Raw genomic sequence first — 14,455 nt, forward strand, 5'->3', positions numbered from 1 at the left:
TATCTGCAACATAAACTTAAATACTTGACCAAGTTAATTCTTTTTATTTATTGGTTTCAAAAAAAAAAAAAAAAAAAACAAAAAAAAAAAAAAAGAAAACAAAGAATCATCATCTATATCTTTGAAAGACATTAATTGTATATTTATTATAAGAAAAAGATGCCCACGAAAACTTTTCTCACATCCTGACCATGTAAGACTCACTGACACACTCTCTCCTCCTTGACTATGTGGCTCCTTCTTCATAAAACTGTTTTACACACCGTGATTGATGTGCTGTAGGAGATTCTACTCACACTAGCGTCATGGGGAGATGGTTCCTAAGGGTCTAGATACTACTTATACCAGAGGATTCTACTCCTGCATCTAAAGGTCTAGATTAAGTTTGATAGCTCCTAAAATAATGGTGGGGGGGGGGTTAGATGTGCTTATCATATACTCTTTTGTGCTCATCATGCTTAAATAAGTTTGGTCAATGTTACAGGTATAACCTTGCCTCCCTCACTTTGCCAAACATTTGTTCCTCCCCAAATTCAGCTTCATAAAAATTTGGGAAACAATATGATGGAAGCAGGGAAAACAAGACCTAACCTGGATTGTTAAGACCTCATTAGTGGGGAAGACTACCTAAACTGAAATGAGGGAAATGGTAGGAAAGGGTCTTAAACAGTCCAGAGTTCAGACAAAAATATAGCCAGGACTGATCAAATATGTTGAATGCCAATTCTAACTTCTGATCTAGTTTCTCTTCACCCATAGTGAAAAATGATTCGCTTCAACCATGGGATTTAGTTTATGATTAAATTTGGGAAAGATATTTTCTATCTTATACAATAGAGATGAAAGGGCAGACTCGACACAATGATAAAGTTGCTCCATAGTGATCGTGGGTTTAAGTCAGAAAACAGTCTCTTTGTAAAACGGAACGATTCGAATTAGGAAACAACCTCTTTGTGAAGCAGGGTATAACCCTCCCCCAAACCACTGTTGACATCAATATGTATCAATCCATAAGATACCAATACCTAAATCCATTATCTACGCGAGCCTAATGATATTTTAAATGGGTAATTTACTTTGTCTAATAATTTTTTTTTTCTTCTAATGTTCACTTTTGTTTTGTTTTCTTATGCTCAAAACTTTTAATTTTTTTTTTTTTTAATTTTTTAAATTTTTATTAAAGTTTTGTTTACGTAATAAAACAGTAACGGTGTAGTCATCGGCTGTTTTCCGCGGAAAAAGAATCTCTGGAGACATGTCTCTTTCGTTCTTTTGTGTTTCAGTAAAACCTCACATTCGAATTTGGCGTCAGGTTGGCATTTTTAAAATAAAAGGAGGTTAGTGCTAACGTTAAGCTGGAAAGCTTATCTTTTTTGCATCCTTGATACGTATCTTTTCTGGGTCTGAAGTGGGTTTTTGTTAGGTATGCAGATGGATCTTTGGAGTAAAAGTTTTTTTCGTTTCAGGATGGACCTTAAGTGGGCATCCAGTAGTTTTTCCTTTAATCGGTTTTGATTTTTTATTGGCTTAGATTAAGGAAATTGATCTTGATTTGGTGGGTTTTTCCTGTAACGACAAGAAAAATTGATGTTAAAGGAGAATAGCGGAAAAAGAAATGCTTTTGGGTAGGCTTCTGGAGAATCAGAGCAGAGAATCTGGTAACAGAGGTAGTGTTTTTTTTGCCTCTAACGGATTTCTTTGAATCTAATTGATGACTTTGGTGATAGTATAGCATTGCCAAATTTTAGTCTGGCCTATGTTGTTTTTTCATTTCTAAGATTGGATATGTCGAGAAAAGGCTTCCTCTGATGAACATGTTAAGAGAAGTCATTGTGGGAAGATTCTCTGAGTTAAAAATATAATCTTGGTGATGTGAAGCAAAGGAGGGTTGTCTTTAGAGGTTGCTTAATGGCTAAAGAGGAATTGGTTGAGCTCAAATTCAGGCTTTTTGATGGAACTGACATTGGACCCAACAAGTACAGTCCTACCACCACTGTTGGAACTGTTAAGGAACTCATACTTGCTCAATGGCCTAAAGGTTAGATGTTTTCATAAACCTTCTTTTCCTCAGCATTGGATTTTGATAATTCTGGGTTTTTTTCTCTCTCTTTCTCCCCCTTATAGATTATAACCTTCTATCTTCTTCTTCTTCGGATTGATAGTTCTTAGAATTGGATTCATTTTCAAACAATCTTGTTTATCTACTGAGGCTCCTTTTGTTGGTCTATTGGCAGTTTCCAATTTGGATATCTTTTAAGAATCTTTTTGGTCTTAAGATTTGGTGTTCTAGCGTAAAGATATTGATGGTTCAATTTTCTTGAAGGCTTTAATCCGAGTCATGCTACCAAATAGCAAATGTTCTTGAGTGGTGGACCTGTGGCAAGTTTGTTGTTTTGTAATCTTGGGTGCATGAATGTGAATCTCAAACTTCATGATCTGTTATGATGATCCTTAATGCACCACATTAAAAACCAATCAAATTGATCGACTCATCTTTATGAAGTTGATAGTGTAGGTGTTAACAGGTGGGTTCCAAATCATATGGATCACTAAGATTCTGTTGTACTCTATGCATCTCTTTCTCTCCTGTTTTCTGGAATTGAACCCATAGCTTTACTTTGATCATAGCCCCTACTGGGCTCCCATCTGGGTTATTGGTTTTTTTTTTTTTTTTTTTTAACTTCAGACCTTATACTTGTGTTCTGCTGATCACAAATATTTTTTCAATTCTATCTTTGCCACTAAGACGACCTTAACTTACAGTGCCTAAGTGTCTATATTCAAGTACCTCATTGGCATCTGAAATATCAAAGTCCATTGATTGACAGGGTTCTGTCTTTTCTGGAAATTGTAGAGTGATAATATGGCCCTGGATATCCTTGAAACCCCAAATATTCTTTTATGACTTGGATGATTTGGATTTCATTATATATTCAGGAGTATTGCTTCAGAATGACTGATTGAACCAGGAATGTAAGCTATATAAGTGAAATGATTTCACTTGACTCTATGATTATCATTTTGTGCATGTTATTCCTTAAAAGTTGAATTGCTTTTGTAATGTATGATATTCACATTCTGTTTCACTTCTGTCACTGGCTGTATAATTTCTGACTTAAGTATGTCTTTTCTTTTTGGTAGATAAAGAAAATGCTCCGAGGACGATTAGTGATCTGAAGCTCATCCATGCAGGTAAGATATTGGAAAACAATAGGACCATTGCGGAGTGCAGAGTACCAGTTGGAGAACTTCCAGGCGGAGTCATCACTATGCATCTTGTTGTGCGCCCTCCATTATCAGACAAGAATGGTGGTAACTTCACAAAGCACATTATCTTTAATTTTTACATAGTGGAATGTACAACACTTAAGCTTTTAGAACTTACCATGTGAATCTATTCTACCTAGTAGTTTATCAGGTCATCGTGAATTGAATTGGATAACCATAACCACCAGATCTCATTAGGGGTGTTATGAGTACCTTATCAACCTAGCCTTTCCCAGGTCCACTGTCTTTACCCGATTGATGATTGGGTTAGTTTCATATCTACTTTCAGTTACTGAAGAAGTATATTCATAAATTTATTCCAGAAACCATCAAGCCTGAGTTTCTTTCTTTTGCTATCTTTTTTCCTAATTTCATTTCCCCCTTTTATTTTCGCACGGATCCATGTAGCCAGCCCATTAAGTAAGGATAATGATGAGTTTGTCGTTGTTGTTGTTGTTGTTGTTGTTATTTTGAACAGTCAAGTACTGTTTACCAGATAAATATCCATTACTGTTGGGTAGCTACACTACATGGATACAGACCAAGTAGGCAAAGCATTTTCTTTCTTTCTTAATATTTGAATGCATGTAAATGGGTTGCAGTTGGGGCATATGTCATCCCACTGCAACCCCCAGAAACCTTTCAGGAAGAAAAAAATTGTAATCACACATTTGCATGGACATACACATAAAAAATGAAGACTAGATGCAGAATGCTAGTCCTCACCCAAAATCTGTCTAACACTACAATGGTGTCTCATTTGGTACAGAAAAACAGCTAGCTGACTCCCCAAAGAAGAATAGATGTTCATGCTCAATCCTCTGACGCAAAATGACAAGATCTACATTTCATCACAGTTGTCGTTTCCTTCCCATGTGTGTTGAGTCTATGGGTTTCTGGGAGGATGATCAGATTATGTAGTTCAGCTATACACCTAATCTAAAGTGGCTATACATCTAATCTGAAGCGGCTGGCAGAAGAAGCTCAGAGGCCTCACTTGTTGTATTGCATAATCTTCTTCTTGATTGTGTAGTTTCTTGTAGTGGAACTCCTTGTTTCCTTTAACATTGGGGGAACTATATGTCACACTATAATATAAAAGTATGAATGCCTTTTGATTGTTTGGTATTTATGCTTCTGCTTGTGCTCTCCTATTGATCCCCACACTGGTGTAGGGGCAGGCTGCCTTAGCAACGGGGAACCTTCTCCCATTATATAAATACCTTTATATATTTTCCCCACTTTCTTCTTCCATGCCCACTCCCCTATCTGGCTCTCCAATCCCTCTCGATCTCTCCCTGCAACCACCCACTTTCACCCCCAACAACCTTTGCATGACCTGCTTGAATTCATAGATGGAAAAGCAATGCAATAGGAAGGGAACATCCAGACAAATTTCTTAAATAAAAAAATTAAAAAAAAGTATTTAGGGGTATTGCAGTGGTTGCACTTATCCACCACTTAATCATTGCATAAATACCCCTAGATGAGGTGAATAACTGCCCCATCTTAAATCAAATTTTTTCTTGGGTGAAGATCTTGAATCATTTACTACACCAACTTCAATGGTAAAAGATATTGTTACTTGTGTTTGCCACTTGAACTGCTGATTGAACATATCCAATTCCATGGCCCTTCTGAACCATGTGACAGTAATGGCAATAGTGTTGGATCCATGTATCCATATCAATATCCAAAACTGATTGGGAACTCATGCACTTGAATTCACATCAATGCAACTCCCTAATGATAGTTGGCCCAACTGAGAAAGAAGAAGAATGAAAATGAATCCATTAAAAAGTGAAACGTAAAGTCTCCAACTACTCTGAGATCAATGAAATAACTTGATTTTCTATACTGCATCATAGAACTATATACCCAGTTATGAACAGGCAAACATATCAGAGGGATCCTACATTGACCATGAGAATGAGAGACAGCATTTATTATATATATAAACCAAGACAACATCTCAGCCTTGACATCAGGGACAAGGATTAATACTTTGTATTTACAGATGCTCAGAAGCTCCCCTCCTGGAAAAGCAGCCGAAAAATGGATTATTTGGTCTGAAAATGGGGATTCCTGGGGCTTAAGAGGATGCCCATTCATTACTGTGCTGTTGCCATGATCAGTCTTCAACACTGGCTGATGAGGAGAAATTTAAGTGAGCGGGCTTGTTGGATACTTTTAACATTCTTGAGTGTCATCAAGAGATTCTGCCTTTCTCCTCCTACTTCTGCAAACTGGAGGCAAACAGAGTGTGTTTACATCATCCTGTGCAGTTTCCAGTTGAAGCATCAACAACTCATTAGACTCAGTTGAATGCTCAAGTTGTTGTGCCAATTCATCTATCTTCTCTTGCCTAAGCCTGATGCCATCACATGATTCATGCAATATTTCTTGCAGAACCTTTGAAAGCACATCCAAATGCATGTTGACCACATGCATCTCATTAAGTTCAGCTTCAACCATCTGATAACGATCTTCTTGGGAGTGAAGCAATTTCTTTAAGTTCTCCAAAAGAACCTCGTCACCAAATAACTGTTTGTTTGGATTTAAATTCAGGTTCTGAAATAGTAGCAGTTTAACATTATCAGATTCCAGGAAATCCAGCCTGGGCTCAAGCGTAGTCTGCCTGCCAGGAAGCTCATCCTTTGGGCAGCCCACAGGGTCCAGATGATCCGAAGTTCTCCATGGATCAGCAATTAAATCAGTGCATGTTGCCAAACTCTTCTTTCCTATAATATCTTTCCTAAATTGAATCAGCTGGTCAGAAGGAATTGCATTCTCTGTTCTCTCACTTTCCTTGACCACAGCTTGATTTCCTTGAGCAGGTGTTTTATACTGATCTAGGAAAGGTGCATCGACCTGATCCACTGTTTCCAGGTACTCCTGAAAAAGTTGGGAACCTTCTGCAAAAGCTTGCCCAATGAGGTTTTCATTTATCTCAAACATAGACAATACCTGGAAAGAAAGCAGTTCAAGGCCCTTTTGCAACTGGTCTACTGCAACAGAATAATTTAATCGGGCCCTTCTGAGTGCTGTTTCTGAGGTGATAGTCCTTCTCTCAAGATCCTTATTAAGAGACTCCAAATTACACCGATCCTCAGAAAACCTTAAGAACTGATCGTTCATATCTTGGATCATTGTTTCCATCTCAGTTTTACAGGAAGAAATTGTGTGCAAGCAACTAGAGTGCTCATTTCTGAGGCTCTGCAACTCTCCCAGCATTTGCTTCTGACTTTCCTCGAGCCCCTGAACAAGAGCTTCATAGTAGCACTCCATCTGACCCATTTTCCGTGCAAGGCTTTCCCGTTCAGCTTTTGACTCTTTTAACTCCCTTAGAAGTTCACAAAATTTGACTTTTGTTGCAGATGTAACATCAATAGGTCCAGATTCCCCAGAAATTTGGCCAGGTCTGCATAAGTGGTGAAGCATACCTTCAGATTGAGGATGGTTGGTACCAAATCCCTCTAAACCATTTCCCACATCGACAGTGATGAAATGTTCAGTTCTCAGTGCGGTCATTGCTGCAATACCCGTTATATCTGCTACTTCCATTGGCAGTATATTTATCGCCGAAACTACTTCTCTGGCTCCTTGTTTAAGATCCTGCAGGACGCATTGCAATGCCTCTAAGTCTGGGTAGAGGAAACCGGATCCACAATCACTGTACCTGAGGCATGCCTTATTTTGAACCTCCCTTAGTTTATCCTCCATAACCAAATGACCCTGCATCCATTTCACCTGCAGATCCAGTAATAAGTGATTGTGCTCTTTCTCAATTATCTCCTTATTGGTTATCTGACGGCTTGATCTAGAATGTTTAAGCTGTTCAAAATCAAATTTGAACTTCGAACACTCTGATTTCAGTGACGAAACTTCTTTTGCCAAACTTTCTCCAGAAGCAATTTCGGCAGCAAGCTGCTCAGAAAACTTTTGTGTTTCAGAACCTAATTCATCTGCATGACTTTTTAAACTGCTTACTAGAAGCTCAAGCTCTAAGATAGAAGACTCAGCCAATTCCAAGCTTTCTCTAAGTCGATTATTTTCTTCATAAGCAGTTGTAAAGTCATTATCTGAACTCCAGCCCTGGCCCCAGTCACTGCTCCCCGGTTGTGAAATTTGATGATCAGAGGGGTCCCTTTTATCAGGCCGATTGGTTTGACTCAGAGGAAGTCCACCAAACTCACCAGAGAACGTGCTCTTGAGGCTATCAATTTCATGCATGCTAGATGTCTCATGCTTCTCAGCATAAATGCTTTCCGAGCTGTTAGATAAGCCTTCAATTCCCACAGCTGAGACTTCATACTCTTCATTCAACACCTCCTCCTCAAGTGAAGGAAGCTCCTTAGATTCTGAACTGAATCTCTCTCTCATATTGACCTGTTTAATGGGAAAGAAATGATTTGACTTAAAAGTTAAGCATGATACAACAATACATCAGAAAACAATATTAAGAACCAGAAAGGAGCTCCACCATGCGATCTACAGCAGTAGAATTCTTTAGCAAATTACTATAATTTATTTAAGTGGATCTCACTGTACTCAGCCCAGCTCAGGAGGTGTGGCCACTCTCAAATGAGGTCAAAGGTGCACTTTCCTTTTGATGAGATCATAAGTGTGATCTCCTTCTAATGAGATCGCTCCAAATTCCAGCCACTCTCTCCATATTTTGTATCTTTTTTTGTTTCGTGTACCTTATCAGAGAAAGTCGACAGCATAATGAATATGGTGTATCCCGCAACTTAGAGCTTCTTCTATTGAAGGGCTTCTACTGTCATATTTTTGCCTGTTTATAGATGTTTGAGTTTTAACTTAATATCAAAAGCAATTCAAAAGTCATAATAATGTAGACTAGGATAGGGGTCTAACCAAGTCTCATTCTGCAGGAACTTTTAAACCAAAGAACAACCAAATAACCTCCACAACAGTCAACAGCAGACTAGTATTAAACTGATATAACAAGGTATAATTCTGACAGATGAAAATCAATAATTCAGGAATAATGTAATGAACTAACAGCCAAGGACTACTGTTGCAAACCACCAAATTAAGAGGCCAAACATTAGGTTATATAGTCAGCAGGTTCCAGCAAGAACAAAATAGAAATCAGAATTCAAATCTAGGCAGAATTCCCAATCGGCCAGACCTGAAGAACAGTCCACATCAACTGAACCAGTGGTCCGATTGACCCAAGAATTGGATCCAGTCCCCTTCTGAGTGAGACTAACCTTTGACCAAAATTATAAGGCCATCGGATGGCCAGAACTTCCACGACAGCTATGCCGATAGTAGATAAAACAGAGAATCTTAACCCAGAAATTCTGCAGACAGATTAGAGCACTTACCTGACTGGCTGAATGAGATTAGAAACAATAAGAAAACCAGAAAATATGAAGATCCACTAGGAATTCTCGCCGCAGAGTGTCGACCGGATCAAACACCATCCCCTTATTCTGTGATCAGACACACAGAAAATCCAGTAGATGTATGGCAGCGACCAACAGCAAGTTCTTTTTTTCAAAATCAAATCGTCCCTCCTAATGAGAGCCCTTCCTTTATTTATAATAAGGATGGGGGGTTACATAAAATTGAAACTAACTTTAGTTTCCAAAAACTGAAATAGGAAACTAAAAATTAGAAACTCACCTAGTTACTAAAACTGAAAATAGAAACTTACAAAATAGAAAGTTCTCTAGTTGCTAAAACTAGAATAGAAACTAGGAATTAAAAGTACTGAAATTAGAAACTAAATAAACTGGATTTAGAAACTAAATAACCCCATCAATGCCCAACTAAAAAGGAAACTAACTAGTAATTCCATACTTAATCTTAGAGCCCCTCTTTTAGACCCATAAAAGTGGCCCAATACACTCTAAACCACATGGACTGAAGGCCCAACACATATACAATCCAACCCTAGGCTTATTCCTAATTAAACAAGCCTATTTTGGTTATTAATCTGCATCAACTCTCCCCATCTTGGAAAAATTTATCCTCGAATTTTGTAGTGATGAGGTGGGAACAACATGTGAATAGCAGCCATAACCATTCTCAAACAGAATTTAGGTTGCTTGTAGACTTTTGGAAGGTAGTCTTCAAGGCGTGGAGCTTTCTCTTCAAAGAACCATGACGGCATAACAAACTCAATATGCTCAACCTCTGAATCAATACCAACTGTGAATGTCGTGTGCATAGGGTCGTCAATGTTGGTAACCTTCTCGTCAAGGATTGGAACAAACTCTTCCTTCTCATTATGAATCTCAAAGGCTTGTTGTGGAGTGCTTTCAACCACTACATCATTGTCCACGGCTTCAGTCTTGTCTACTATGCTCTCTTCAATGTAGACCTCTTCAGTGGAATTTTCTATCTCTTGACCTTCTGTCTTTGAAGCTTCAAGAACTATCTCTTCAATGTGAAACTTGACTTCAAGTTCTTTTGGTTTGAATAGAGGTATCTTCACTTCACCTAGAGGAGCTGTGGCTCTTGGGGGTGCTAAAGTGTAAGGTTTAGTGACTGGAAAATTTTTCTTGACCTCCCTAGCTTGGTAACCAAACCTTTTACCTGGCTGTGCTATAAGTTCCTCTGCTCGAAGAGCCTTGTCAAAGCAATCTCTCACTGGATACACATTAGCAACACCAATTCCCCTATTAATTTCAGCTCGCAATTCCAGTTGAAACCGAGAAAGTAATTGCCTCTCATTCTCCCTATTATTTGTGCGAGAAAAAAGTGCATCAAATTTGTTCATATACTCTACCACAGTCATATTCCCCTAACGAAGAGAGTTCAGTTGGTCTTGTATGCGAGCCTTAAAGTTACACGGCAAGTACTTGTCAGACAATTCTTGCTTCATCTCCTCCCATGTAGTAGGTTCTCTACCACAGTCTTCCAATTCACGCTCATAGGTTCTCCACCAATCACAAGCAGCCTCAACTAGCTTACCACAAGCTAGTTTAATTTTTCGTTCTTCAAATAGGTCATAGTAGTCAAAGTAGTTATCCAATCATAAAACACTTGAGGGTCATACCTACCATCATATTCCTTGAGGTTAAGCTTGACCTTCTATGAATCTCCAGAGTACCTCTAATATGTGGGATGTTCAGTCTCAAAATAGCCCCTTACATGTTCTTCAAAAGTAGGTTGCACTACAGGAACCCTCTATGGTTGTCTTAGATTAGGGTTTGCTCTCCTATTAGCCAACTGAGTAGCTACATTCAATGGGGCTTCCACTTCGGGTGTTGTTTGTGAATCACCGGTAGGCTGTTGTGGTGGCGTCTCAACAGCCAACAACCTTGTATTCAATTCAATCCACTTAGCTTCCTATTCAGCGTTCATATTCCATAGCATCTCCATAATAGAAGCTAGGGCGGGGGTGTTGTTCTCAGCCATGCTCTGATACCACTTAATGTAGACTAGGATAGGAGTCTAACCAAGTCTCATTCTGCAGAAACTTTTAAACCAAAGAACAACCAAATAACCTCCACAACAGACTAGTATTAAACTGATATAACAAGGTATAATTCTGACAGATAATCAACAATTCAAGAATAATGTAATGAACTAACAGCTAAGGACTACTGTCGGAAACCACCAAATTAAGAGGCCAAACACTAGGTTGTATAGTCAGCAGGTTCCAGCAAGAACAAAATAGAAATCAGAATTCAAATCTAGGCAGAATTCCTAATCGGCCAAACCTGAAGAACAGTCCACATCAGCTGAATCAATGGTCCGATTGACCTAAGAATTGGATCCAGTCCCCTTCGGAGTGAGACTAACCTTCGACCAAACTTATAAGGCCATCGGATGGCCAGAACTTCCACAATAGCTAGGCCGATAGTAGATAAAACAGAGAATCTTAATCCAGAAATTCTGCAGACAGATTAGAGCACTTACCTGACTGGCTGAATGAGATTAGAAACAATAAGAAAACCAGAAAATATGAAGATCCACTCAAGCTTCTCGCCGCAAAGTGTCGACCGGATCAAACACCATCCCCTTGTTCTGTGATCAGGCATACAGAAAATCCAGTAGATGCATGGTGGCTACCAACAACAAGTTCTTTTTTTCAAAATCAAATCGTCCTTCCTAATGAGAGCCCTTCCTTTATTTATAATAATGATGGGGGGTTACATAAAATAGAAACTAACTTTAGTTTCCAAAAACTGAAATAGGAAACTAAAAATTAGAAACTCACCTAGTTAACTGAAAATAGAAACTTACAAAATAGAAAGTTCTCTAGTTACTAAAACTGGAAATAGAAACTAGGAATTAAAAGTACTGAAATTAGAAATTAAATAAACTGGATTTAGAAACTAAATAACCCATCAATGCCCAACTAAAAAGGAAACTAACTAGTAATCCCGTACTCAATCTTAGAGCCCCTCTTTTAGACCCATAAAAGTAGCCCAATACACTCCAAACCACATGGACTGAAGGCCCAACACATATACAACCCAACCCTAGGCTTATTCCTAATAAAACAAACCTATTTTGGTTATTAATCTGCATCAAATAACCATGCAAAAGGCTGCAAATACTGTAATATTGACTACATATAGGGCTCATATTGTGTTATACACCATATTTGCTATAGTTTGACATGTTGATGACAAAAAACCAATCTATGGCACATGTTTATCAACTATTCACAGTATGTGTTAATCAGTCAAGAAATGGCAGCTAAATAGTATGCTATGGAAGTGATGAAAATACGTTTATAGGTATCTATGTCTGAGCGAAGATTACAGAAATCTCCAGAATCTTGAATTATAGTATAAATTAAGTATCCGATTACCAAAAAGACATCAATAGAAAACATGAGCACAAAAAAATTGCAAAACCTTATCTACCTGATTATTGGCCCTCTCAGTGGGAGCTAATAACTTTTGAACAGTTTCATCATGAATATTCTGCTTGGTCAAAATCTGGAACCCTTTCTCTTTAAGCTCCCGTTGCTGCTTAAATTCTCTGAAAGCAAAGGGAACATAAGACAACTTGTTGCAATAGTAAAAGCACCCATTTTATGACGTATTTGATGCAATACCTGAACCCTGTTTTAGAAGTGAGCAACTGGACTGTGACCTAGCATCAAATAATCCATTGAATCACAAATAAGCAAGGTTTATAAGATATTGATTTCCATTTATAGCAACGAAGAGGAAGAAGTCAGTTCTCTCTTGGGCATGATTACCATACAGGGGATTAATGAAAAATGAATTGTCTCAAAGAAATCGGGTTTACGAATTTTATCATGAAAGCTCACTAAAAAGATATTCAGAAAAACACAGATCCAACAATCCTCACATGTAAAACAGCTCCTGAGTGACAACAATGAAGAGGCAGAGCAACATCACAAGGCTTTGATGCATCCACATAATCAGCAAGGTTGATGTTAGCCTCACCAAGGAAGCTGGACCGAGAAGAACCCTAACATCAACAAGATTATGATAAAATGTAAGTAACAGTTTGAAAGAAAATAATCTATTCAGACAGCCTATTTTTGTTGGATAAACAAAGGTAGGATAGGAAGCAGTCTGAGCATAACAATGTTCAATTGCAAGCAGACAAACTCCAACAGCATTAAAATGGAAAAGCAGGAACATAGAAGGATTAATACCATTGCCACAACAAGTTTGTACAGCTTTTCATCATATTCTTTGGCTCTTGGATCTTGGAGAAGTCTTGTTGTCTCATAGATAGGATCTGCCCATTTGCACATCCCATTTCTGACATTAGCTTTGGCTGTCTTTGCCGTTGCCTTTCCAGAATCAACAGGAATGAAAGATACAAATAATTTATCCCATCCAGTTTGTGGAATCTGAAACAGGAAAATTGGATGGAGTAAAAACCAATCACCTAACATTAAAAGAACTGAATGCTTATAATAATTCTCCAAGGCTTCAGAACACATGCAGTATATTTCATGATTATCAAAAAGTTAGAGGCTGCATGTTAGCAGCAAACCGTATGAAAGTGCAATAACGTATGGTATGGCTTTATTTGACAAATCTCCAGCTATTGCATAATGCAAGTGAAAGAAAACATTGTGAATAAGAACCTTCCAGTTCTCTAGTATAAGCTTCGAGATTGATAGCCCATAGATTAATAAAGACGTCATATTAGAAAGTATATTATAACAGGAAATAAAAGAATCCATCATGAATGCAGATAAGCAGATTCCAATTTTTTTACAACAATTGAAAAAAAAAAAAAAAAAAAAAACCTTACATGTGTTGCGTGGAACTGCAACCGAAAAACCACTTTTACTTTCACCTTCTCAACCTTCCACTTAGGAACCCTTGACATTATTGAATAATCAATCAATCATCCGCTACAACCAATCAGTTTTCCACTTTCACTTTGTGACTGTTGATCATAACAAACAAAACCATTACCCTTCATGTTATCCATCTAAATGGGAATGATGCAAGGTTATCAAATGTAGCAACCCAAAAGTTCAATACAAGAAATGCAAACTACCAATCCCTATAGAACATCGGGATGCCATAGTCCAGCCCCATGATGGCAAAGCTTCAACAGATATATGTTACCTCATCTTGATGCATAAAAGAGTGATTAGAAAAAGGAAAGAAAATATTTCACTTGAAGCGGAAAATTAAGAAGTTTAAAACCAATAACAAGTATGTCAAAGAAATGATAGTCTAAAATTTGACAACAATATAGTTTTTATAGTAGAAAGGGGCATGCTTGGTCCAATAGTAAAGGTACGAATGTTGCGACTTGGTGGTCAAACGGTTGAAACAGCCCTCGACATTCTCGGGGCAAGGCTGCGTAGTTCTCACCCCCTAGACCTCGCACATGCGGGAGCCTCGTGCACTGGGTACACCATAGTTTTTATAGTAGAAAGCAAGATTCAACTTAAATGTTGGGTAGGATATTGAAGATTCACAAAAAAAAAAAAAAAAAAAAGAAAGAAAGAAAGAGAAGAAGAAGAAAAAGCAGGAATCATATCAAGAACAAATACAAAAGAACATTGTTGAACTTAAATGTTTTATATATAATATTTAGCAATATTTATTCACCCAAAAATATATTTAGTAATATTTTGCATAAGCTTGTCTCTCTTTGTAAAAAAATCCGACCCAAATTGTTCAGTTGGGTTATGAATGACAACCCTAGAAGTGTAGCTAAAAAGGCAGAAGCTGATTTCCCCCACAACCCC

General features: G+C 37.9%; 2 protein-coding genes across 7 annotated transcripts in view; one reads left to right on the forward strand and one right to left on the reverse strand.

Annotated features, from left to right (window-relative positions):
* The first annotated feature begins 1,231 nt into the window (after nt 1-1,231).
* Nucleotides 1,232-4,395, forward strand: LOC122079378 (membrane-anchored ubiquitin-fold protein 3-like). 5 transcript variants are annotated; one of them, XM_042645790.1, is made up of 4 exons: nt 1,291-1,423; nt 1,532-2,038; nt 3,142-3,312; nt 4,037-4,395. In XM_042645790.1, the coding sequence occupies exons 2-4, from the start codon at nt 1,909-1,911 to the stop codon at nt 4,090-4,092; spliced, it is 357 nt and encodes a 118-aa protein (XP_042501724.1). In that variant the 5' UTR covers nt 1,291-1,423; nt 1,532-1,908; the 3' UTR covers nt 4,093-4,395. The 5 variants fall into 5 exon arrangements, with proteins under 5 accessions (XP_042501727.1, XP_042501726.1, XP_042501725.1 ...); XM_042645793.1 differs by having other exon boundaries at nt 1,232-2,038; nt 3,193-3,309; XM_042645792.1 differs by having other exon boundaries at nt 1,256-2,038; nt 3,193-3,312.
* Nucleotides 4,396-5,037: 642 nt separating this feature from the next.
* LOC122079377 (golgin subfamily B member 1-like) overlaps nt 5,038-14,455 on the reverse strand; it is an 11,644-nt gene continuing 2,226 nt past the window's right edge. Inside the window, exons 2-7 of one of the 2 annotated variants that reach the window (XM_042645787.1) lie at nt 13,501-13,638; nt 12,890-13,090; nt 12,577-12,699; nt 12,317-12,354; nt 12,123-12,240; nt 5,038-7,656 (exon numbers count right to left, since the gene is read on the reverse strand). In XM_042645787.1, the coding sequence (XP_042501721.1) occupies nt 5,458-7,656; nt 12,123-12,240; nt 12,317-12,354; nt 12,577-12,699; nt 12,890-13,090; nt 13,501-13,578 (2,757 nt within the window). In that variant the 5' untranslated portion in view covers nt 13,579-13,638 and the 3' untranslated portion in view covers nt 5,038-5,457. Of the gene's footprint in view, nt 7,657-7,970; nt 8,063-12,122; nt 12,241-12,316; nt 12,355-12,576; nt 12,700-12,889; nt 13,091-13,500; nt 13,639-14,455 lie in introns of those variants that run through there. The other variant, XM_042645788.1, reaches the window with a different exon arrangement.

This window comes from Macadamia integrifolia, chromosome 5 (genome assembly GCF_013358625.1).
Source record: "Macadamia integrifolia cultivar HAES 741 chromosome 5, SCU_Mint_v3, whole genome shotgun sequence".
NCBI classification, from domain to species: domain Eukaryota; kingdom Viridiplantae; phylum Streptophyta; class Magnoliopsida; order Proteales; family Proteaceae; genus Macadamia; species Macadamia integrifolia.